General features: G+C 35.9%; 1 protein-coding gene across 1 annotated transcript in view; it reads right to left on the bottom strand.

Moving 5' to 3' along the window:
* Positions 1-25,238, bottom strand: part of LOC142343099 (androglobin-like) — a 307,512-nt gene that overhangs the window by 235,770 nt on the left and 46,504 nt on the right. Inside the window, 7 exon segments of the mRNA XM_075394786.1 lie at positions 3,484-3,680; positions 4,271-4,364; positions 9,734-9,917; positions 11,671-11,768; positions 12,517-12,552; positions 15,417-15,440; positions 15,989-16,203. Coding sequence (XP_075250901.1) covers positions 3,484-3,680; positions 4,271-4,364; positions 9,734-9,917; positions 11,671-11,768; positions 12,517-12,552; positions 15,417-15,440; positions 15,989-16,203 — 848 coding nt within the window.

Below are 25,238 nucleotides of genomic sequence, written 5' to 3'. Positions count from 1 at the left end.
ATCATTTTATAATCTACAGATGGTCAGTAATCACAACTATATAAATTGCTGAGTATTGGAGAAGGCCAATGACCAAATCATTCATCGATAAAACTCTAGTTTTAACATGAAATAGATCCTTGATATTATTCAACAATTTAATACCAGTAGCCATCTTTTGTAATATCTGTTTAACCTTATATTGATAGGTAATGCTAATTTAACCCCAAGTCATCTTAGTTTTTCTTTCGATTTTATATTGTTTCCACAATAAGATTTGTTGTTCCGACCCCTCTTGAGGGGGGAGGATCTATATACTCAAACGGGTTTTTTTTTGTTCAGTCAATTTTCGCCGATCGATATATTCATCGTAGAGAGTTGAGACTGGTATCGTTAGAAAGCTCGTCCAGCGTAGAATATGGAATTAAAAGATTTTTTTAGTTTCCCTTTTCTACAGGGAGTAATAGAGGTTTAAACTTCTGAGAAAAGTAGAGTGAATTCACGTTGTTTTTATTCACGTTTCCCGAAATTTTTGCCTAAATTTTCGTCAATTTTGCTAAAACTTGTTAAAATTTTTAAGAATAGTGTCGTTGATTTTATTTTTAAAGACAAACAAGCATTGTTGATTATTCTGATTTAATTTTTTTGGTCAAAAACTCTGGATAAATATTTCAAAGTTCAGCCTTTTTCATCAAAAACAGCACAAAATAAGCTACTTTAGTCCACTTTGATTAAATTTGCCTGCAGTACGCCCCAAACAACACTAATACAATCTTTTTAGACTCAGAAGGGGGCTATTCATACTTCAAATTCCGCTGAGAGTTCTCTGTAACTAAAACTTTGCCGTTTTTTTGCTAACTTTACTCGTTGATAATCAAAAATACAAAAATTATTTTTGAGTTTTCAACTAACAAATTATCTATATCTACAACATACCTTTTTAATACCGAAAAAATACCTTTTTAAATAATAAAGAACAGAACATATCAAATCAAAGCTCAGGAGTGATAGGTCCAATTGGCCTTCTAAGCAGCTCCAAGCTAATGCATTTAGTTTTTTACTTGAAAGTTTATGATTGTTTCGACTTTTAAAAATAGTTGATTTTTAAATAAATAATGGCTTAATGAACTTTTCCTCTATTTTTTTCTTAATTTGATCAACTTGTAGCTTAGTGTCAGCAAAGAAAAAATGCTTCTTCATTCTACTGATTTAAAGTTTAGTCTTGATTGCGGTTTTAAGCCTGAAGTTATTGTTTTCTGGCTTTGATACTACTCGATTTTAGATTATTTTTGTTTAGAGATATTTGCCAGTTTTTCACGTTTTCTAGTCACATTATCACATTATTGACAGTTCTCATATGATATTATTAGCGTTCAAAATAAAGCACAATTGAACATACTAAAATCCTGAAAGATATAGATTATCGTTTTAACGGCCTCGACACTTTTCTTGAAGAAATTAATTGAATTTTTTAATTTTGTCTTTATCTGTCATTTTTACTTTGTCAATTCGGTCGTATGAAATTTCCCGTAAAGTGATAGTTTTCACTGACTTTTCATGGATGAATAGAAGAGCCGATATTCTGATTTTAGTAGATAGCTGACGGCTTTCATTACTTTGAAAACAATCGTTTTTTTCCAAAACTAAAAAAACTTTTTAACTTCGCAAATTTGTTCTTTTCATTTTTCATTTTGTTACCTGATCTCGTTAATTATAGGTGAAAAATGACATTCTGGGTATCAAAAGGGATTGACGTCCCAAAATCTATTTTTTCAAAGAATGCGTTATGACCTTTCTGACTTCGACACCGGTTTTTCACAAAAAAGTAAATAAATTTGAATTTTGTCGTATTTGACGTTCTTTATGTAGACGCAAGACATAATTGCAGGGCTCAAAAGCTTCCTTTGGATGGATAAACAACCCTATTTAAATATTTCGCTTTGTAATTATTCTCTTTCATGACTTTGGATATAATTTTGTTTCGAAAAAAATGATACATTTTGTTTCGAAAAATTACATATTTTTGCCCTTTTCTCTTTTTTATCTACTTGCTACCTAGTCTCACTAATAAATGGCCACATACTACATTATCGGTGTTTGAAGAAGGTGCAGTCGAATATATTTTGAGGGCCAAAGTATGGCTTTACGGTTTCGAAAGCGTTTCCTAGCAAAAAAAAATAACTGATTTTTTGTTATTAAGTTTTGTTTTTTAAAACGGACATATTTGACGGTATTGACAGCGTTTTCTGGCAAGTTTCAATTGAATTTTTGTGTGTTGTTTTTTTTGTTGTTCTTTTCAGCAGCTCAAAAAAATGAATAAAGACAGGTCCTAATGCCCTTCTATAGAAGCAGTGGTAGTAGTAAACCTTTGGGATATTTTACTTGATTTCTAATGGTTTCCATTAATTTGAAGTTAATTGTTTTAAAAAATATGCGAACGATTTAACTTTACTGTTTTTGTTATTTTTTGTCTAATTGTTACCAAACCTTTTTAGTTACTGGTCCATATCTTTTCTGGTGCTTTATAAGTTATTTCGTTTAGTTTTTGGTTTATCTGACGGTCTGTTGACTTTGTTATTATCTTTTTTTTAAACGGACATAAATATTTCGATGTAATTAATGTTTGTTGTTGTTGTTTGATTTTGCTATTCGTCTTGACTCGCTTTCTTAATATCGGCATATCACAGCATTCTAATGATTCAATTTTTACTCCACGGAGTTATTTCATTTGAAGGCTGTCTTATCGTTCCTACACAATTTTTTTGAAAAATACTTGGGCGTTTTTGGGTTTTTTTATCTGTTCCTCATTTGGTAGACAATTATGCCAAAATTGTGGATGGGCGGGGTCAAAACCTTATGTGCCATCGCTCATTACCGAGCCGCCTTGTTCATTTCTATTGCCACTCTTCTTAATGATTTCGCAAGTTTTTCTTTTGCTGTATGTGACATCATATAGGTATGTCATATAGGTAATATGAGACATCGAGATATGCAACAGCAGACAATAGAGTCTACAAAGACCTTGTTTTAATAAGGACCCACGCCATCGGGTTTTTACAACATTGTCGGGAAAAAAATTCGATGTCTATGTTTAAGCCGACATATTTTAGTCAACAATGAGGATTCCAATGAACTCATTCGCAAGATCTTGGAGCCAATTGCCCAATTAGTTTCATTCGGTTTAAAGGAGAAAACTTGGCCAACTTCAGATGAAAACTGTAAGAAAAGATTTCACGGCAAAAATGTGCCTTCAAAGTAAAATGTTTACTAGATTCTGTCACCTAAACCAGAGACACAGATTAGTTAGCAAGACTACCACTAGTTAGCAAAACCAGAGTCAGATAGCAAGACTACCACTTTTCACACGATTCATTCTTGTGCCAAAAGGTTTGTCCCTGGAAACTTTCAAAAATTATCTCCTTCAAAAATTTCTGATCTAAGCGAACCGCAAAAATTGGTAGAACAATTTTGATTCAAACTTTGTTTTAATTTCCCCTTGATAACCTTTTGACTGAGGTTTCGGCTGACTGGGTGGTACGGGTTGTAAGCCACCAAGAGGTATGGTTCCAGTCGGACCCGAACCCTGGTCTGCTGGTTGGGATGGCGCTGATGCAGGAGCAGGGTTTTCGTCCACTTCCTCGACAGGCGGGGCTGTGGAAGGGCGACTTCCTTCTCTGCTGCGACTGGCACTGCGACGTCCGCTGTAAAAAGAAAGAAAGAATTAATTTTTTCAGGTACTCAACATAAACAAACTTTAACAAACATCAATTTTAAAGAGACAACGGGACAAATTGTCTTCAATACTGCCCTTCAAAACTTCATTTATTAGATTATTGTAAGGTTAAATGAGTGCATACGTTAAGGAAATACATTTAAAAGTATATTTTTCCCCATTTCCAGTTTCATTAAATATGCGCCAGAAAATTCCATCTTTGTCCTCAAAGTTTCTTTTTCCTTCAAAAAAGCCAAGCTTATTCTTACAGTGCTGTATAACGGCACAAGGTTTAATTTGTTCAGCTGTGTCGTTCATAATGATGTGAAATGATGAAGAAAGTGAACTAGATCAGTACTAAAAACGCACCGAAACTCAATTATTTTGTGAATTGGTTACACTTCACAATATGGTGTAATTCGGCACATTAGACCCCGGGCTAGTTTTTTGATAGATCATTTATTTGACTGCTGGTGCAATTAATCAACCTGGCAAGATTTGAAATGGTGTACACTAATAAAATGAGAGATAAATTTGGAGTGAATTGGTAATACAAGTTAATAAGAGAGTGGAACTAACGTGGCCTCTTGTGGAAGAGTAGTGGGAGTTAGTTTGTAGTTGAGATAGGGAGAAGAAATCTCTACCCACATCTCGGGTCTACTCTTATCCTCTTCTAAACACACAACACAACACTTGGCAACACTATTCATTGTCACCATTCAACTGTACATACCATAACCTGCAGAGAGCCCAAAAGTAGCCACATTTGATCCCTTCAACCTCAACGGTGATCAAAACAACAAAGATAGAACAAGAAAAAATTACAAACTTGACAGTGTTTCTTCTAAGGAATGCACCAGAAAAGGCTTAAAAAATATACGGAATTTTGCATTATTCTGTAACTAAAAACAAAAAAGCCCTAATTTAGGATTTTAAAAGGTTTTAAAAAGCTAAACGCACCAAAAATTAACTTAAATTAACTAAAATTAACAAAAGACGTGAAAAGTTTTGCAAAATTCGCAATGACTTTGGGTGTTAAATTTGGGATTGCAAACACTAGCAACTCGAAAAGAACACTTAAAACGTTTTCAGATGCACAAAACCTATATAAACTGCGACTGTCTCAGAGTAAAGAGCAATTTGGCAACTAAACTCACAAAACCGGACAAAAACACTTTGGGCTCAAATATCGACCTTTTCACCTTGGATTTATGGCTTCACAGCAACTTCAGCACACTGTGAACTTAATGCACTGCAAACCATTGATGCTAGTACCATTAGTATCTGCGTGAGGAGAATGAACGTGCGTGCCACCGCACAAACAGAGGAAAAAATGCTCAGATCGAGTGTGGAGTTCTATCATCGTTTGAAAAGCTGAAAATCAAAATGCACGCAATAAAATTTCATAAAGTTACTTCATGCTAAAAACGCACAACTATTTAGTTGGCTATACACAGCACCAATAAACAACTTAGAATTTAGCTTAGTAGAAATCAGAACTCCCGAACCCTTTAGCTAGCCTAGAGACACTTAAGCTAGCCATTAGCACTCAGAGACGTACATATTTACTCAAAAATTTTGACCTCGCGAGGTATATCTTCAAACTGTGATAAGCGCTTTCATTTATTGCAATCCAATGTATTTGGATTGTATTGGTTGGGTCTCTTTGTTTTAGACCTGTCAACTTTTTAAAGAAAGAAAGGAAGAAAGAATATAATTCTCCAGGAAAGATATTTACACAGCAACAAAAAACTAAAGTCAGTTTAGATGACTCTGCAAGGAATAACGCTAGCAACTAATAACCTAGAGAGGACAGGCAACGAGGCCCTGGGGCCTACCAAACACCTACCCTAAGAGATATGCACCAATCGAGATCAAAAACAATTTTTATTCTTCTTTGAAATTTTTCAACACCTTTTTCCTAGTAAACCCTGCAGTTTTAACTGCAGCATTCTGACCTGCCCTGAGTTTTCGATGTCACGAGAGAAAAAATCTAATAAAAAGATTTTTTAAAAATTTTTTCTTCAATGGAAGAAGTTTTTTTTCAGTGGAAAAAGCAAAAAGATCACAAAAATGGCTATATATATATCGAAAACTAGAAAGTTCCGGGGGGTCGAACTTTTACACAATAAAGGTAATCCTATTTTGAACATCCTGTAGCATGAAGGCAAGGAGTCTCTTTTTACAAGACACATTTATCGATGGTAAAAAGGAGCATTTGCTACAATACCAACCAAAAACACAGTTGATCAGGATAATATTTCCGATTGAAAAACTATCCCAAAAGATGGGATGAACAAAAGCACTGACTTGAATGGCAGACAAGCTTTCGACATTTTCTGGTAGTATATCTGCTGAAATAAGTGTATTGTATTGAATCTTGCGGATCTGAAGTATATAGAGTTTCTCTTCAGTTTGGTTCTACATAATTTAATCTTTAGAACAGGTTTGTTTAATCTTCTGGTGGAATGACTATTCGCTTCACATTCGACCAAAAAGTTTAAATATTACTCACAGTGCTGCCCATTAATGGAGCGCAAGACAAACTTAAGGACCTCATATATATGTAGTTCAAAAACACAGCACCTTATGCTTTTCGAAAAAATCGTACGAATGATCTTTTTTTCAAGAAATGTATCAGTTTCAAGATTTCCTTTTGTATTTGCAAAATGCGCAAGAGCGTGGAGGAGCAGCAGCACCCATAAACCAAGACTCCATATTGAATAATTGATTTGACACTAGAGTTATAGTAAAGCTTGAGATCCTTGTTGGGAACAAAATGTCGAAGCTTCGAAATTATCCCACATTGGTTTCCTAACCTTTTCATAACGTAGTCTAGGAGAGAAACAAAAGATAGCTAAGAATCCAGTATTATTCCTAAATACTTACACACAGGTTTACATTGCACAATACAACTATTAAGGTAAAAGGGGACATTATTGGAAACACTGTTTCCTATGTTCATACGAATGATATTATTTACATTAAGAACTAGTTCATTGGCGTTCAGCCAATTTGTCTTAGAATTTAGGTCCTTTGCAATACTAAGGGGTGTCAACTCCAAGCCAGAGAGGAGATTCGTTTCATCTGCAAAAAGAAACACGTCAACGGAGTCGCTGCACAATGGCAGGTCATTTATGTAAATAAGAGAGAAAAGAGGGCCAAGAACCGACCCTTGATGAACGCCACATAACGCTTCACGCAGCCAGATATGTAGCCCTGTAATTCAAACTTTTGCACTCTGTTAGATAAATAACTTCTGAACCATTTAAAGGCATTTCCACGAATCCCATAGCGAAGCAATTTTTTCAATAGTATTTCATGATCAAGAGTGTCAAATACCTTCTTTAAATCAAGAAAAAAAATAATAGATGCATTGTTTTTTATGTCTTTGCCTCTCTGTCAACTCTGCCAATGCGTCTATACAACTATGTTTCTTGAAATCCGAATTGTTTGCTATAGAATAAATTAAACTTTTCAAAATAGTAATATAAACGGTTACATATGACCCTTTCAAACATTTTACTGAAGACCACCAGAAGAGAAATGGGCCTGTAATTGTTTTCATCAAATTTCAAGCAAGATTTGTGGATTGGTATTACCTTTGGCCTTCTTAAATCACTCGGAAAACTAACTTGTCTGAATGACATATTAATCAATTTAATGAGAAGTGGTGTAATTACAGACGCAATAACTTTCACCGAAATACTGCTAAAGTGATCATCACCAAAACGCGGTGGATTGTAGCAACACATGACTGTGAAGTGAAAATCCTCATTTCAAAGGTGCACCAAAGTTGCTTCTTCGAGGCCTACTGTACTCGCTTTTATCACGGAGATATCTCTGATTTGGATCATTACATCACCTGCCCTAGAGTCACAAGTCTTGGAGGAAAACTGATTATATCCTTTTATCAAAAAAAACCACGGGTCATCATCTTTGTGAAGCCATGTTTCACTTAAACAAATTACTGAGACTCAAGGCTGTATACCAGTGCTTCCAATTTAGTTGAGTTTTTTAAGTGATTGCACATTGACATGAAGGACGTAGATTGTAGAAAAACATTAAGATGTGGTATTAGAAGAAATTTCGTTAAGGTTATCAACATTAACATCACTGAGAACAATTTATGGCTGCTATTGACAGTATTTGTTGAAACCTTGTTCCACTTCGCCAAAAAATACTTCAAAAAGAGCCCAGTTTCATAGATAGAAGTTGCTTTGTAACTTCTTTGGTGAGCCTTCATGCTAAAAAATACGGTAACTTCTCTGGCGTAATCATTTTCCAGTCGGTCGGTCATCACTTCTCATCAGCCCACGGAACTTATTACGCGGTACATTGAGATAATCCATAGTACGAATAGCCTTCAGGTTTTCGGATTCCGCCAAATTTTTCTTTTGTCTCAATATGTTAACTTTTGCAATACGCCGACTGAATCTCACAATAATTGGCCTTGGTCCTTGTCCTCTCGATGGTAGACGCCAACTGAACCCCACAATCAATGGCCCTTCCAATCTCGACAACGGTTTTCGTAGTACAACCGGCAAACGCTTGTCCATTCTGCTCTTCAATTCCTGTGATTCGTATGTTGTCTCTTCTGTTATACGTATCTAGCTCTTCTGTCTCTGATAGAGTTTTGAGATTACAGCTCCTTTCTCGGAATTCTAGGTCAACCATGACTTCTCCACGCACTTCATCCTTCGCAGCTGCAATGGATTCTTCAATCATCTTTCTGATGTTAGTTTGCAGGGCTTCTTGGATAGTTGACAGGATAGTAGGGATAATGTTTGCAATGATTTTTCGATACCTTTCTCAATTTTCTTCATCATCTCATTATCATCGTCTATAATTGGACTGAGGGCACTGAAAGCTCGTTTCGTGTCTTACGGTTTGGTAAGTGTTGAAGGAGTGTGATCCTGATAGCGAAGACTAGGTGGTTCAATGTTGCCGGTAATGGCTTCTTCTACGTCAAATATCTCATCAGTACTAGCCTTGGTGCCGGCTTCAACATCTCCATTTAGCATCTCTGAAATTGTTTAATAAGTTTATCAGAACAATTAGGCTAGTTCTGCTTTTTCAGCTAATTGAGAGGTCAAATTAGAGTTGTAATTTCACGCTGAAGTAGTAAAAGGGTAAAAGGGAACGAAAGAGACCAGTAAGTTTGAGGCGTGGCTTTTTTTCGAACTTTCTTTGAAGTGGGGTGAGAAATTGATGTTTGAACAAACTATCGGTTTTTGAGAGGGAATGTTTTTTTTTCGCGTGCGTCAAATTGGCGTCTGCTTTCAGTGTCTTTTCTATAAAATGCTAATAAAATGAAGGACACAAATGAGATCTAATTGCCTATATTTGCAACTGCTTGAGTTTATCAACGGGCAGCTAATGCTTTTTATGACTTCGACACTATTTGTTGTCATAAATTATTATTGAACACGATTCTACTTTATTAATTCTGTTATTTTATCACTATGAATAATTAACTGAGGGTCGCATATGTTGCACAAGAGGCATAACTGAACCTAATTAATGGTTTGAGTTCATAGCAGTGGTATTTTCTAATGGTTTTTAGTTTTTTGGGCAATTTGGCGCATATAGGGTCACTGGCTTTGACTGTCTTAATTTGATGTTGCTGCAAAAGTGTAAATTTTAAGGTGATTAGTTAAATCAATTCTTTGGATTATAGATCAGGATTGGGCCTGCCATGTTTTTTTGTTAAAGCGAAACTGAAAAGGTGTTCATTGTGCTGGAGTGACGTTTATAATTAATGCAACCTAATGAACTGACGAGCCAAAACAGCTAGACAATTTGCACTCAAATTGTGCACTGAAAACAATATGCGCCGCAAAAACCACTTCCAGAGCTTCAGTAGTCGGAGTATACTATGTAGCTCTGCTTAAATGTTAGCTTCTTTTGTGATGATCAGTTAAAAGCAACAAAATTGGGCTGTGATACCATTCAATGTGAAAAATGTATTAGTCCATTTTCGATTGAAAAAACTACTGCGAAAATTCTAATAACAAAGAATAGCATATCGATTGTTTGTACCTGGGGGTTGATCAGTAACATTGTGAAGATTCTTCTTCCTGGGCTGCCGGATTAGTTTCCAGGCTGGCTCCGGAGGGGGGATAGGGGGTGCGACCAGGGGACAACTTCTGGTTCTCGTTATTAGGAGAGGATGAGGGAGCGAATGGGACAGACCAACTGTACGCAGTGTCTCTGCTGTGTCCGACTAATCACAAACACAAATAAAAAATCATTTTCAAGATCATACATTTTTCGAATATGCACAGTACTCGGTTTGAGTCGAAAAATTTTGCACCAAATACGCGACAATAACAAGGTACAACAAAGCGTGCCCAATTCGGGCTGACCCCACCTTTGTGCACAAAAAGTAGAAAAAGAAGGTTGGCAGTTGTTCTATATTTACTATTTTTAGCTCTTCTCTCATTGAGTGTGTTAAAAAGGAAAGCAGACATCGCCTTCTTGCTCCTATTCCGGTTCACAGCATTAACCTAAAGAATAGTTCTGATCATCAACGTCCCCGTTTATTTTAGTTTTCGGGGCTTAGTTTTCCGACATACTGTATGTATGTCGGAAAAATAAGCCCCGATCAAAGTCAACGTGTCTTCAAAGAAACACCATCTTAATTGAAATGTTTACAAAGAGATCATTACAAATGGTTTTTAAACTAATTTTTGGGTGAAGAATTAAATTTGGAACCAAAATAACCCACATACTATCCATTTGGCCATAATCAAAAAGTTAAATAACCTCAATTGATGTATCAACGCTTATTAATTGTCTTAAGAGCCTCGTTGCCTTTTGAAACGGGCTTTATAAAGCGTAATAAATCAAATCCGCAAAAAGTCTGATTCAATGTCTCGCTGATTTGACAAACTAATAACGATTCTCTTGTTTTAACAAGTGTACCTTCTGCTCTCTAATTAAAAGCAATCGAATTGAAAAACATAGCCGGCAGGTTGCCGGAAAATAGCCGCGATAGACGCTTTGGCCTTCCATAAATTAAAAAAACTAAAGAAATAAGATAGACAGATCGACCAGACTCCAATACTCAAGAATTAGGGCATATACGTTTGGCACTACTTGGATGCACACTATTGATCTTTAACTAGTAAATGTTCATAAAATTTAAAGTTCATTAAGCCAATTCAGAAAGTCATTTTTTTGAATGAGGTAAGTCACGCGATGGACCTAAAAGCAGAACAAATGACATCAAGTACACAAATATTAACGTCAAGGCAGTAGAAGTCACTGAAGTCATTAAAAAATCAAATTCAAAGAAGTCAGGTCGTAAGAATCATCGATGGAGAAGACGAAATGAAAAACATAGCAGGACAAGTCCTGACGTACAATTCAAAGAATTTTCATTGCTTAACAAAAAACTAGACCTGGAACGAACTATGAATGGATTGGAAAAACCATTCAGAAAAAAAATCCGATCCAAAAATTGAAAAAACAGTAAAAATTAAAGTGAAATTGCCGCATGTGAACAAAACACCACTAGCGAGAGAGCGAATTTTTGTTCAAACACCGTTTTCTCACTCTACTTTAAATTTAGAGCGAAAAAATTTCACGCCGCAAAACCACTCGCTTTATCGGGTTTCGGCGTGACCAAAATCACTACTGCAATTTGACTTAAAAAATCATGAAAATGTGTGAACATATCTTTTAAAAAAAGACAGCGCCCCAATACAATTCAAATTCTTTGACTTGTAAAAAAAAACCACGATGTCCCCAATAATAGCCGCTATCGCTTCGCGGCTATTAAACACAAACATTTCCAGATTTTCAAAATTCAGCTGCATCCAACTCTGCCGGAATGAAGTTTGAAAATGTTGATAACTTTAAAGTCTTGCTTTATGTTTTGCTAGAGAACTTATTAACAGCAAACAATTAAAGAAAACCTAAACGAACATCTTTAATTTAAATACATGTTTAGATGCAATGATTTGTGAGCTTACCGTGTCTTTGTACTTGACAAATGTCTTGGGAAGTTTAGGAGGGTTGTAGTAAGTGGCGAATACTACAGTTTGTGGTTTCTCTATTTTAGTCGGCTCAGCTGAAACAACACTTCCAAAAATTAACACATGAAATTATGCAAATAATTGAAAAACAACGTTCATGTTTTCCTTTTCCAGAAAACACTTTTTAAAACAGCTAGAATGAATAAACTAATGGGCCTTGTAGATTTTGATGGTACTGGTTTTTTAGCATTTGGTGCTACATAACACTCTAAATAATGTGCAGGTTAAAGTACCATAATTCAGATAAATTTACCTGAAATTTGCACGACTGTTGGCATTCATGTACGTTACCTGATCCTTCATGAACATTTGGGTATATTCACTTGAAATGTTTAGGTAGACCTCCAGTACAACTAGGATGAAATTTATAAGCACACCTCAAAACTAAGGTAAATTTACCTATAAATTATTTAGAGTGTAAGATGGACAGCTCGTCAAAGGGACAGCCGGGGAAAGAAAAGACTTCATTCAAAAGAACACTATCATGCTTGCATGCGACACAAGACGAAACATATGCATTTAATTAATCTTTTAATTTATGTAAAATAAACGCCTTTTTCTTGTAACACTAAATAATGGTTTCCTCTGGCTATTTATGGCACGCCATACGGTAAAAATACAGCTGTTTAACTGTGATAGGAGCTATACAGTATGGCAAAAAATAATAATTCCTCTAAATGGCTGAAACAACAAATACTCGAAAAATAAACCGAACTAAAACAAAACACTTCACATCAAATTTGAAACAAAAAGACACGCGTTTTAAATACTCATTGGTCAAACCTGTTTCAAAGGGTGTCGTGGATCTGTTACTCATAGCTGTGAACAGAATTTACATCTTGATTTTTTGTTTCAATTGTTAAGTGCATATCCTGTTATTACCTTTATTATCATTATCGTTATTATAAGTATCTATGCTACTTGCACCCGAGCTTAGTTTACATTACGGTAGTTTTTCCAACCCCAATTTTGGGGTGAACATTTATGCTAGCTTGTGCGTACACTCTTTACATTGGTCTTCGATGACTCACTATGTCATATTTGACTAGTTTTGTTTGTAAATATTTTACTGTGTAAAATATTTACCAGTTTGAATGACAAAAAAAAACAGTTTGGATGACAGAATTCAAAATGACCTCATCGGAGGACTTATTCTCGGAAATAGTTTCACAACAGGGCAAGCAAACTGTACAAATTTGCTGGGCGAGAATCGACGCAATTCTGAAGACAACCACGCATCTATCCATCAAATCATCAAATGGGAGAAGCCAAGAAAAGAAGCAGCTCTCGCTCTTATTGGCTCGTGAAAATATTTACAAGGACACGCTTGGGATGCATTTCTGTCGTGACACATCTTTCATCGGAACCACTATATGAAAAGGACATTGGAGGTGCTAACGTACAGATTGAATATCAGAGTGGAGAACAGACAGGCAACAAACGAACAGCCTGGCTGAAAAATAGGTGTCAGAAAACAGATTAGCCGGCACAGTATTTGTCAATTAAAAGTGGATTCAGTGAATGACGAAATAACTTCATTCGCATAAGTAAGCCTGAGAAAAAACCGCAAGACAGTGGATCGAAACCCACACGCAAAGACTAAAACAATTATAACTCTCTTGGGTGTTCGACCTTTTCAACCCTAATTACATTACCCCCTTACTTAACCGAAGCATTCATAATTATAGGATTCTGGTATCGATTTTGCTGTTATACTTAAAACTAGGGACGTTATCAGAGCTGCATTGTCGAAGCTCCCTGTGATGGGAGAACTGAAATGTCCAACGGTGGGTTGGTTCTTCACCACTAAACAGACACCTGTAAGAACGAATCTGGGCTGCTTACGACCGCGGGACATAACCCCCTACTTGAGGGTGTAATTCCTCCCTCTATCGATACCAGAAACCCACAAACTGAACTTCCAAGTGCCAGAATGGATTATCAAAAAAAATTTGCAACATGTCAAAGTAGAACTAAAAGCTAAACCACCACTAGAACTTAATACAAAAGTTTACCCGAACCAAGAGCGATCAACGCAAAACACAATCTGAGGGATGCTAAAATATGGCAAGAAATATTGGGCTGTTTTTACGGATTGCGACTTTCAGTACCACCGCAACTTTTTTTACTATGAAAACGGAAGAAATTATGCTTCAAACCAAAAGCACAACCTCATATCAATGTAGAGAATGACGGAGCACCGTAAAATTCAGCACCAGCATACCACATAGAGTTACTATGTAGAGTCAGAGAGCAAAACAAACTCTAAATTTTTGCGTTAATACTGTAACTGTAAACTCGAACATTACAATAAATAGTTTCAAAACGTACGAATAGAAAAAAACGTTCAAATATGTTCCCATGAACACAAAAAAGAGCAAGGATCAGTACCAGCAACTGGCAATAGAACAGCATTATGCACAAAAACTTTAATAGGCCGCAAAAATGAGTGATTAGACTGAAATAGGGCAAAAAATTATGATTTTTATCTGATATCGTAAAAAACTAAACTCATGCTAGCTAAATCAGCTGTGTAAATTTTTGGAAAAAAAACTCGTAATTATGTCTGAAACTGCGTGAACAGTTCCAAAGTTGTTCAAAATGTCCTAAACTTTGGAGTACAGCAACAACTTATATTTAGTACTATTGAAAGAATTTATATTTCTCATCGGAAGAAGTAAAAGTCAATGAGAGCTGGGTTCAAATAGGAGGGTGAACCGAGCACCAAACTATCATATTTTCAATGTGAAACAATGAGAGATGTAGATTTATTGAATAAGGATGAGCAGCTATGCTTTGTACTACTGGTGAGCTCTATCTACAGAAGATCTGAGTGATAGCTATTTGTTCATAACAGGCGACACTGACCGAACAGCATTCGGTTCTCGGAGGCGGCAATGGATACTTGGGAGGCCTGCTTGCCAATGCCCCCGCCCCCACCCTTACCACCGCCACCCCCTTTCCCGTGACCATCGTGAAGGGGTGTGGTCATGCCACCTATTTTATCAGAGGCAGCGCGAATTATTTAAATTATTAAATATCAATAAACGATAAAACCAAAAAAGTTGAAATACTAAACTAACTACCGTTGCAGAGACAACATATGCGTCCCTTATTGGTGAAATAAACTGTTAACCTTGGCTGCATAATTTAAACTTTGGTTCACATCAATGAACAGAGGTGAGAAATCTGGGGCCAACATTCGTACTTTCATTTGAAAAGGTACTTTAATTCAAAATTTTAAATTGAATTGTTGTTATCGCATCTAGAGTTGATTTGCAGTAATGCCACAAGGTTGTTGACGCCCTCAGCAACTAAGCCGTGAAGCAACTCGGCTTCGCTTTGAAGTTTACTAACTTTTTTTCGACGATAACAACTGTGAGGCGACGATAACAACATTCATTTGAGACGTGAAAAGCACAATATAAAGCTGGCTTGTCTGAGAATCGCGTCACATTAAGTTTTGACAGTTTTTTAATACAACTTCCATTGGAAAGACACAAACAGTATAATTCTATTATAGATGCTGTGTAGTGGCAAGGATGATACACTGGTTTGCAATTAGCTAGCTGATCCATAAAAGTGATCCATAAGTTATTCCATCCAAGTACAATAATTTTTTTCACATACAAGTTTAGCAAAACAGTCTATAATTAGTACTGTAAGAATATCGTAGAAATTACCTCTTTCCTTTTTGGCGTCTTTTCCTGAAACAAAATATTTTTTTCACGACAAATTTTTCAATAAGCTGACACTTAATTTTTAAAATCTTATAAGAGCAAACAAACAGCCTGCTACATAACGCCAACGATTTGCAGCAGAAATCTGACATCAACCTCATTTTAAGTTCGTAGGCAAATTTAAATCATTACAAAATGAGGTTAAACATGTCTCGGCCATGTCAATTTTATCTGTCGGATTTCAACGTACATTGATTTGAAATTTAGCAAAATGTTAGCCAGACAATATCTGTGCTTCAAAATAGCTACCATTTACAAATTCTTCATTCTTTTCCCAATTAAATTGTTAAATTAAAATGAAATTGATGCAAGACGGAGGAGATACAATTCATAGTGGTGGTTGACTACAATCACGGTTCCATCCAAATATGTTTCTCTTGGCCCAATCGCAAAAATCGGTTGATTTTCGTTATTTCCATTAATTAGGCGAATTAATACAAACTCCCCTCTCATTGGGTGAAACAAAAATAGTGGTTCTTAAACAGTAGTCCTCTCTTTTTCGGCAATAAATTAACCTTTTTTAGCTTCCTTGGATGCTCCGGCTTCTTTGTTGTTGGAAGCAGCCAGTGGATTCTCACTGTCTTTCTTCATTCCGTCTGGCATGTCACTGGAAAAGGCAGATGCCTCCCCAGGACCCCCAGACTGTTTACTTGGGTCATTCGGATCGGGAAGAGTGAATTCGAGACATGAAGTCTTCAGTAGGTCCCATATCTTTTCCATGTATGACGACCTAAACAAGAATCCACAGCTGAATTAACTCCTTATCCTTACTCTCCTTTCTTAATGTATGTAAGTCGAATTTTATACGCATAAGTAAGACACTTGATCCAGTTGTCGGATGCTATTTCGAAAAAATTTTCGTCTTTTTAAAAAATTTCTGTGAATTCAATTCAATTTAAACAACCAGCGGTTTTCAACCGAGCGTTGACAAATAATGAATTTGACAGCACTCAAGATATTTATGTATCCATGTAGCAATTTTAGCCAATCAGATTTATTCTTGAAAAGAATCACGAAACCATATAACTTAATGTCCCATTGGGTCAATAATTTTTATAGTTTAGGAGCAGACAAATTACTGAAAAAGTCGTCTTATCCGCACTTATCAGATAATTGCATAACTAAGACACTTTAGCACATCTCACAAGAAATTTTCAAAAACTTAGTCAAAAAAATTTAGCATGTAAGATCTGATTAGATATAAATTATGCAAATTCTTAGTTGAACTGATGAAGCTTAAAAAGGCTATAATACTCAGTCACAAGTTATAAAGCTAGAAGTTCACAAGTCTCTTCAAATGTCTAGCTTTAAGCATCCAGTGGGTAGTTTATCATATAGTTATTGTCACGCACCTATTTCGTTCCTTATAGTTTCGTGATGATATTCCTTAAAATATCCTTAAAATAGTGCTTGATATTAATTAATATTTATTTAGTTTCAAGGCCATTTATAGCTAATATTTCCATCTAGGCCTGTTGCCCTTAATTTGTTTATGTTTACAAAAAACAACCGCAGATTGACAGTTTTACTAGCAAACACTTCAAGTGCCTAAAAGCCTCAATATTTACTTTTTTGAGTTTCTTGAAGATAAATTCACATAATCAGTAAATAACTTCATGAGAGATTATGTACTTGGTGAAGTAATTATTCTGATAAAGTAGGTGCTAATACGGAATTGTATATGTACTGAACAAACACCAAGAGACGTACAAAAGCCGGAAATCGCCCTACGTGAAAATCAGTAAATATTTGCGAAGGACCAACACAACTCAAGGCACAATCTTGCGGAACCCACTATCTTTAGAACACCAGCGAACCGACTCAGAAAACAGTTGAAAAAAACTAAAACTTTCTTTCTATTATTGTAACTTTTGGCTTTATTTTAACAGAGAAAATAATAAAAGATTGAACTGGCAATTCTTTTGGAATTTCTTTTAAGTCAGAGACTACTTGTTAGAAACAAATGTTGGGATCACAAATACTTCTAAACCAAGGCAACTAGTGGATATATCGCACATCCGAACCGCTCAATAAAAGGCTATCACTAGCTAGCTTTATTAAAAATATATCTGCTAAAAACCGCACTGTGAAACATCAAAATAAGTCCTTGGAAAAAATGGCAATAATTACTTTAGATTATCTTCATAATTTACATCAATAACACCACGGATAAGAACTTTATAAATACGTGCGTAACATGGTGACAGGAGTTATTAACTGTTTTCCAGTTTAACGAACCGAAATTCTGATTAAATCTTTGATAAATTCGATATTTTCTTTCTTTCTTTCGACACTTTCTTCTTTTGCCTTTTCTTCATTACCTTAAGAGCCTCCAATCATCCAGACCAGCATCCAGCACTTCCTTTCCGAGCAAGACAATAATGCAGAAAGCAGTAACAAAGGAAAGAATGGGTGGAAACGGTGTTTGTGTCTTTGTGGACAAAATGCAACAATAATTCAAAAGTGTTTGAGTGGACAATAACTGGAACAAACTCAACCACAGCCGCCACAACGGACAAAAACAACACAGAGTATTTGCAAACGAGGATATTGTGAGTAAATGAATTTGTAAAATTAATTTTGGTGCTTTATTTATGTCAATTTATAAAGAACAAATTCTCCCCGCTTTTAATAATTGTCGCGCTTCCCCCAATTTTGTTGAACATATCAAAGGCAATAACATCAACTACACCCATAACAGCAATAAAACACAAGCTCAGATAGTAAGCGCTTTTTCCTCTTCAGCTTATAAATCCATCGTAATTTATGTGCTAGATAAAGATGATAAAGGTGTAGCAATTTATTGGACAGCAAAAAGCTTAAATCAGAAATCTCGCAAATTTGGCCTTATTCGTAACAAACTTCAATCTGACAGAGATATTAACCTTGACAACATCATTACTGATTATCAGATAACATCAGAATAAGCTAAATTACTGAAACCATCACTTAAACATTAATTAAAAGAGGGCAAAACAAAAGTTTAAACAAAAATAAAAAACAATTATTTTATTTCCCCGCCCAGCTCCGGAGGTTAATGAATCAAACAGTGACTTCGGTCATTATGCTGTTGCCTATCTGAGTGCAGCTTCCACACGGCCTGTGCGGTCGTGGTCCCCACGAATTTTCCTAAACTAAGGGGCACTCTTTAGAGGTGAGACTTCGGCGGCCCATACGGCTTCAACGATATAAGTCTGACGATTCGACCGGAGCTTTAGGAATAGGCTTATAAGCAGCCCTTCTTTATTATTTTCTGAACGAATGGTTTCAGTAGTTTCTTTTCTGATATACTTGTGCTACTCACTTAACTGTTTTCATCTCTTAAAACCCCTTAATCTCTCCATTAAGTTAAGTTAAGCGTGCTATTTAATACTTTAGAACGAAAATAAGACTGATTGAACGAAAAGTATATAATCTAAACGGGTAAAAAGCAAAATGACACACGCGCAGATCAACATCACGCCCTTTTCCGGATCCGAAAAGGACAATTTTAACGAGTTTGAACAACTAATAACAGGTGCAATCGGAGTCGCAGCAATCGCAAACGCACAACAAGCGAACTTTTTGCAATTACATTTAAAAGGAGATGCCTTGCGATACTTCTTGACCTTACCAGAGGCTACCCAACTAGTCTTTGAAGACAGTATAACAGCTCTAAGGAACAGATTCACGCAGGATGACTTGAGAGAAATTAGAATCATAAAGTTAGAAAACCAAAAGTTCAATCCAAAAACAGACACAGTTAAGAATTTCTTAGTAAAGTTAAGAACAGAGGCCAATAAAGCATATCCAGCACCTGAAATAGTAGTAGCGGCAGCAGGAGGAGGTGATGCTGAAGCCCGTAGATTTGAAAGAGAGACAGCAGCAAGAGAATCTGCCATTGAAATGTCAGAAAATCGAAAAAACGAGCAAATAAAGCGTTATTTCATTAAGTCTATGCCAAACTGGCTCAAGCCTAAGCTCTTAGAAAGGCCAGACACAGATACAATAGATCAGTTATGCACCTTAGCTAGCCAACAAAAAATTGCAATAAGGGAGATGTGTAATAGAGAAGAGTATTTTGACGACGGATTTAATGAAATAACAGAAACAAACACTGATAAAATGTTGAAAGCAATAACCACTATTTCAAATAATCAAAAAGAACTTGAGCAAAAACTTGAGCAGAGAATAGCACCTAAAAATGAGCCACCAGAACAAGACCCAGTTAATATTTTTACACCACATTATCCACAGCAAGTTTATAAACAAAGTTATAGACAAAATTTCCGCCCCCAAAACCAAAATTATCGACCAAATTATCCCCAATATCAGTCTAGTTATCGCCAATTTCAGCCAAATTATCGGCCCCAGCAAGAGTACGCCCCCCGTGTTAATAATTACCGAGAGCTTAGACCACAATTTAATACCCCTAGACCGTTTTATTATAATGAACAGCCACAAACTCGGAATTATTGGACCGAACCTTCAGATAGTCCCCCATTTATTCACCCATCTTATGTTAATAGACCTGTTTATCGGTTTCCAACAAAAAATACCCCTCAAAACCTTCTTAGACAGGGTATAGTTTATGATAGTCCAGCACCAGTACACAACCGAAATAGCACTCAACAATCAAATCAGTTTAATCGTGCAAGTAACTCTCAAAATAGAAATATGAGAGGTATGAATTTCCCATTTAATCAACAAAAAAACTAATAAAGCCACCCAACTTTAAAAAACAAAATAAAAATTATAAAAACTCAGTTAACTATTATAACGAAAGCACGTCTAGTCCTAGTTTAGATAAAGTAATAGAGCCAGTTTATAACAAAAGTAACAAAAAGCGTAGAAAACGCAAAAGTAATAATAATGAAAGTAAAGTTAATAATTCTGTGCAACTCCCAACACAAGTACCTCAACCAGTACCAAAGCCAATACCACATGTGCAGCAACTACTCAGCATTGTCCCACTTTTAGGCAGAACATTATCCTATGTTAAAGTTAAATTTAATGGAGAATTAGAAAGACGCGCACTAGTTGATACAGGAGCATTTGCAAATGTGATAAGTCGTGAGTTTTACAAGGAACTAATTAATACAAATATAAATTCAATAACAGAAATAGAAAAGCCAGATCTAGACAAAGTTAAAATGGCAAACGGCAACATAGTTAAAATTGATAAAGCAATTAAAATTACATTTAAATTGGGCACACAAACATTTACAGAAGATTTCCTTGTATTAATTGTCACAACTCCTGTAATCCTAGGAAACCCATTCTTCGTTAAACACAAAGTTAGCATCTGCCCAGGACAAAGTTACATTAAATTCCCTGATCAAACACTATAAATAAATGAAATAAAGCCAGAAAAGCAACCTAGAAAAGTGGTAAAACGCAAAAAATTTGGAGTTTATACACAGAAAAAGCAAGTTTTACAGCCGAATCAACAAGCAGTATTAGAATGTAAGCTTTATGATAAACTAGAATCATTCACTGACCTCTGTGGGGTAATAATTCCAAACGAAATATTTGAAAAAGACAGTGAAGTAATATTAACATCCTCTTTAAGTAAAGTTGCTGAAAATAACATTCTGTACATCTATGTCCTGAACATTACTGATCACCTAATTACCATAAATAAAGGCAAAGAAATAGCCAAATTTTCATTCTTAACAACAGACCAAGCTGAAAATTTGTTAGAAGTAGATCCTCAATTAATTAATGTGGCAAAAATGAGCGAAAATTATTTAACAGAAATAAATCAACTAATTCAAATTACAGACACCCCAAAAAGAAAGGCTCAACCAGCGAAACAAGCACCAGAATATGAAAAACTATGGTTCCCAACGCCTGAAACGTGCCCAGATCCGACAAACTTGTCGCCCTTGCAGAGAGATATCTATGAGCAACTGCTAAAACTGCAAGAAATGGAGAAATTAGATCCTAAGGGTAACCATCAGGATAAAATAACATTTTTGAGCAAGTTTCCGTGGGAAAAATCAGCCCTCAATGATGAACAAAAAGCAGTAGTAGGTGAATTAATAGTTGAAGTCAGCGACATTTTCGCAAAACACAGATTTGACGTCGGATATAATACAGATTTAAAAATAAAGTTAACTCCAGAAAGAAGTTTACCAATTTATGAACAAGGTCCTCCAACACCTGTGCATTTGAGAAATGAGTTACAAGTAGAACTAGCACTAATGCATTACTACGGTCTGATAACAACTTTGTCTCAATCAAGATATAGTAGTCCACTTTTCGCTCAAAGAAAGAATTCAGGAAGACTCAGACTATTAATTGACTTGAGAAAACTAAACCACTTGTTGAAAAATGACTACGTGAATACCAACTTCCCGATTTCCAACATGAGTGACGCAATAAATTACTTTGCCGGGAAAAAATTGTTTACCAAACTCGACTGTTCTCAAGCATATCACTGTGTGCAAATGGCAGACGATGTATCAGTGCAACTGCTAGCATTTAACTTTGCATCGAGAACTTATGCTTATAAATGTCTTGCCCAAGGATTGAATAAGTCAGTAACCGGATTTAGCTCTTTCATTAGACATTATTTGGACCCATGTTTAGCATCAGGAAACTGTACCCAGTTTATGGATGATATTGGAAATGCAGTAACAAATTTTGAACAATTGGTACCCTCTTTGCGAGAAATATTTATCTGTATACGTCAATCCGGTCTGAAACTGTCGCCCGAAAATTGTGAAATATCGACAGATACAATGAAATTCCTTGGAAATAACATCAGTGCAGAAGGAATATCACCAGAAAAATCAAATATAACGAAATTTCTTGATAAATTTGAAATGCCGAAAACAACAAAGCAAGTAAAACGACTAATTGGCTTCACGCAATTCTTCCGCAATTACATCCCTAACCTAGGTGAAAAACTTATGTCATTTTACAAGCTCCTGAAGAAGGATGCAGTAATAGAAACCACAAGAACATGTAAAAGCATTAGAGGTAATAAAGAAAGATTTAATGGAAGCAACAAATGTAACATTGCGATTGCCAAAACCAGGCCTACAGTATGTAATTCTTTGTGACGCTAGTTACCATGGCGCAGGTTTTGTACTAATGGTGGAAGACTACGTAAATGAAACTGGAAAGAAAGAAAAGAAAACATACGCTCCCGTATCGTTTGGATCGCATTTGTTTAATGCAACGCAATTAAAGTTTTCAATCTATTACAAAGAGTTCCTAGCTTTGTACTACGCGCTGGATTACTTTTCACACTACATTTGGGGATCAAGCAAACAAGTAATTATACTCACTGACAACAAAAGCCTCACACAATTCTTCCAGTCAAAAGTAATACCACCATCTCTTTGGAATTGTTTAGACAGAATACTCGCATTTAACATAGTAATTGCCCACATTCCTGGACGCGCTAATTACGCAGCGGATTTTCTCTCGCGAATGGAGAATGACAAATCAGCAACAATGTCTTTAAAGTTAACAGATAGAATTCCAGTCAGAGAAATAGAAATTGATACAGAAGCACAAAATCCTGATGTTGAACTGAACGTATTATTTGATATTGACAATTTTGACCACGAAGCTAACAACGCTGAACTAGACGTCCTTAAAAAACTTGGAGTTTATGAAGATTATAAAAAGAAACAAAGTAATTCACCAATCACAGAAATACAAGGGCTATTGAAACTTAAAAGAAAAACAGAAATAAAATCAATTGAGTACCCAAATCCATTAGATGAATTCCCAGATCTTACAGACAACTTAATTAGCCTTAACTTAGCAGAAGAGCAGCAAAAAGATGCAGACATTAGAACAGTAATAAGCTGGATTCAACAAAATAATCAACAACCTGACTTAAAGTATGCTACAACAAGCTTAAAAAAGTATCACAAGCACTTCAACAGATTACTTCTTGAAGGGAATGTCTTACACCGGAATTTTTATGATGATACTGGAAAAGTACTTCATAAACAATTCTGTGTGCCTAAGCATTTGTGGAAAGAGACTATATATAGGCTCCATAATTCACAAACAGCAGGTCACTTAGGCATCAAAGCAACAATTCAGGAATTTAGAAAGCGATTTTATTATCCAGGCTTCACCGAACATTTCATTAGCTTTATCAAAAACTGCCTCACTTGTCTTCAACTTAACAGAGTACCAAAAAGCCACATCACACCAAAGTTACAACCAGTTAGTTCTCTACAATCATATCCAGGAGATATGCTACAAATCGATTTAGTAGGCCCCCTAAAGTCATCACAATATAAGTATGTTTTGAGCGGAATAGATGTTTTTACAAAGTATCTATTTGCAGTCCCATTAACAAATGGATATGCCGATACAGTAGCCCGAGAACTAGTAAAGGTGTTCTTCCAACATAGCTACATTCCTCAAACGATACTTAGTGACTTAGGAACAAACTTTACTTCTGAATTAATGTCAGAATTAGCAAGTTTATTAGAAGTAAAGTTAAAACATGCCTCACTAAAGCACCCTCAAACTATTGGAGCAATAGAACAATCTCACGGACCACTGAAACGAATATTAAAACTCAATACTGAGGAACAATGGAAAGACTGGCATAAATATGTTCCTCTTGCAACCTTTATTCATAATACTTCATATCATTCAGCGACAAATTGTTGTCCTTCAACTTTATTCCATGGCAGAGAACCCATAAAACCCCTTGACATACGGTTCTCCAGAAAAGTAATGGATGCAGTAGCAGTAAATTCCGATTTTGTAAATGAACTGCAAGATGCCATGATGCAAAAGTTTGGAGAAAACAAAGAAAAACTAACAACTGCATACTTGAAGTACAAAAAGTATTATGATAAAGCATCAGCAAAACCGATTCTGGAGAAATCATTCTGTTTACTTTTGAATCCTAAGCTACTAGAACAATCAACAGTAATAGCTTCCCAAGTACAGAAATGGCTCCCGCTATATAAAGTGGAAAAAGCCCTTACTGATTCTAATTACATCATTCGAAAAGTAAATACGAACTACACCCAATGTGTTTATCGCATCAGACTGAAGCCAATTAAACCAAGTGAAACTCCTGAGGATCTCGAAGTCATCAATCCTGTAAACTTTCAACCTGATCCGTCGAGAAGACAACACATGGAACCTGACCTATTTGATAAACATATCCCAGAATTAATCAATGAGCAAGAAACAGAGATACAACAATCCAAGAAAGTGAAACAAGATCCAGTCAGAGTGACCATAAATGTTCCTCTAGGTGGACCATTAGCAGGACCAGCAGTAGCAGCACCTCCAGCAGCACCACCGGCACCACCAAGGGTAGTAGCACCAACAGTTAGACCACGAACTGCCCCAGTTAATCTTCCAGTAATTGATTCCTCAAGCTCAGATGAAGCAATTCCAAACTTATTTAATGAAAATAGCAGTTCAGACGAAAATTTAGGACCTACCCTGGACGCAGAACAAATTGCCCGAATACCAGTTAATCCGTTAATTGCTGACGAAATTAGACATCAAGAACCAGAAGTTCGTGTTCCTATCGTATCATCTTCCTCAGATGATGAAATGTTCCTACCAACTCAACAGCCTCACCCGTCAATAGAACCATTCGATAGTGACTCGCCTCCAGAAGAACAATTTGCGTTAACTGATAGAAAATTAAGAGCCCGACCTTATCACCCTAAACGACAACCAGAAAAAAGTGCTTTCAAATCACCAGAATACCAACAGAAGAAAAATGTCCAAGGATTTAAAATAACTAGAAAAATATGGTTACACGATGAAGATAGAAAA

The sequence above is a fragment of the Convolutriloba macropyga genome, chromosome 7 (genome assembly GCF_964194025.1).
Source record: "Convolutriloba macropyga chromosome 7, txConMacr16.3, whole genome shotgun sequence".
NCBI lineage: Eukaryota > Metazoa > Xenacoelomorpha > Acoela > Convolutidae > Convolutriloba > Convolutriloba macropyga.
This window is presented reverse-complemented; position numbering and strand designations above follow the sequence as displayed.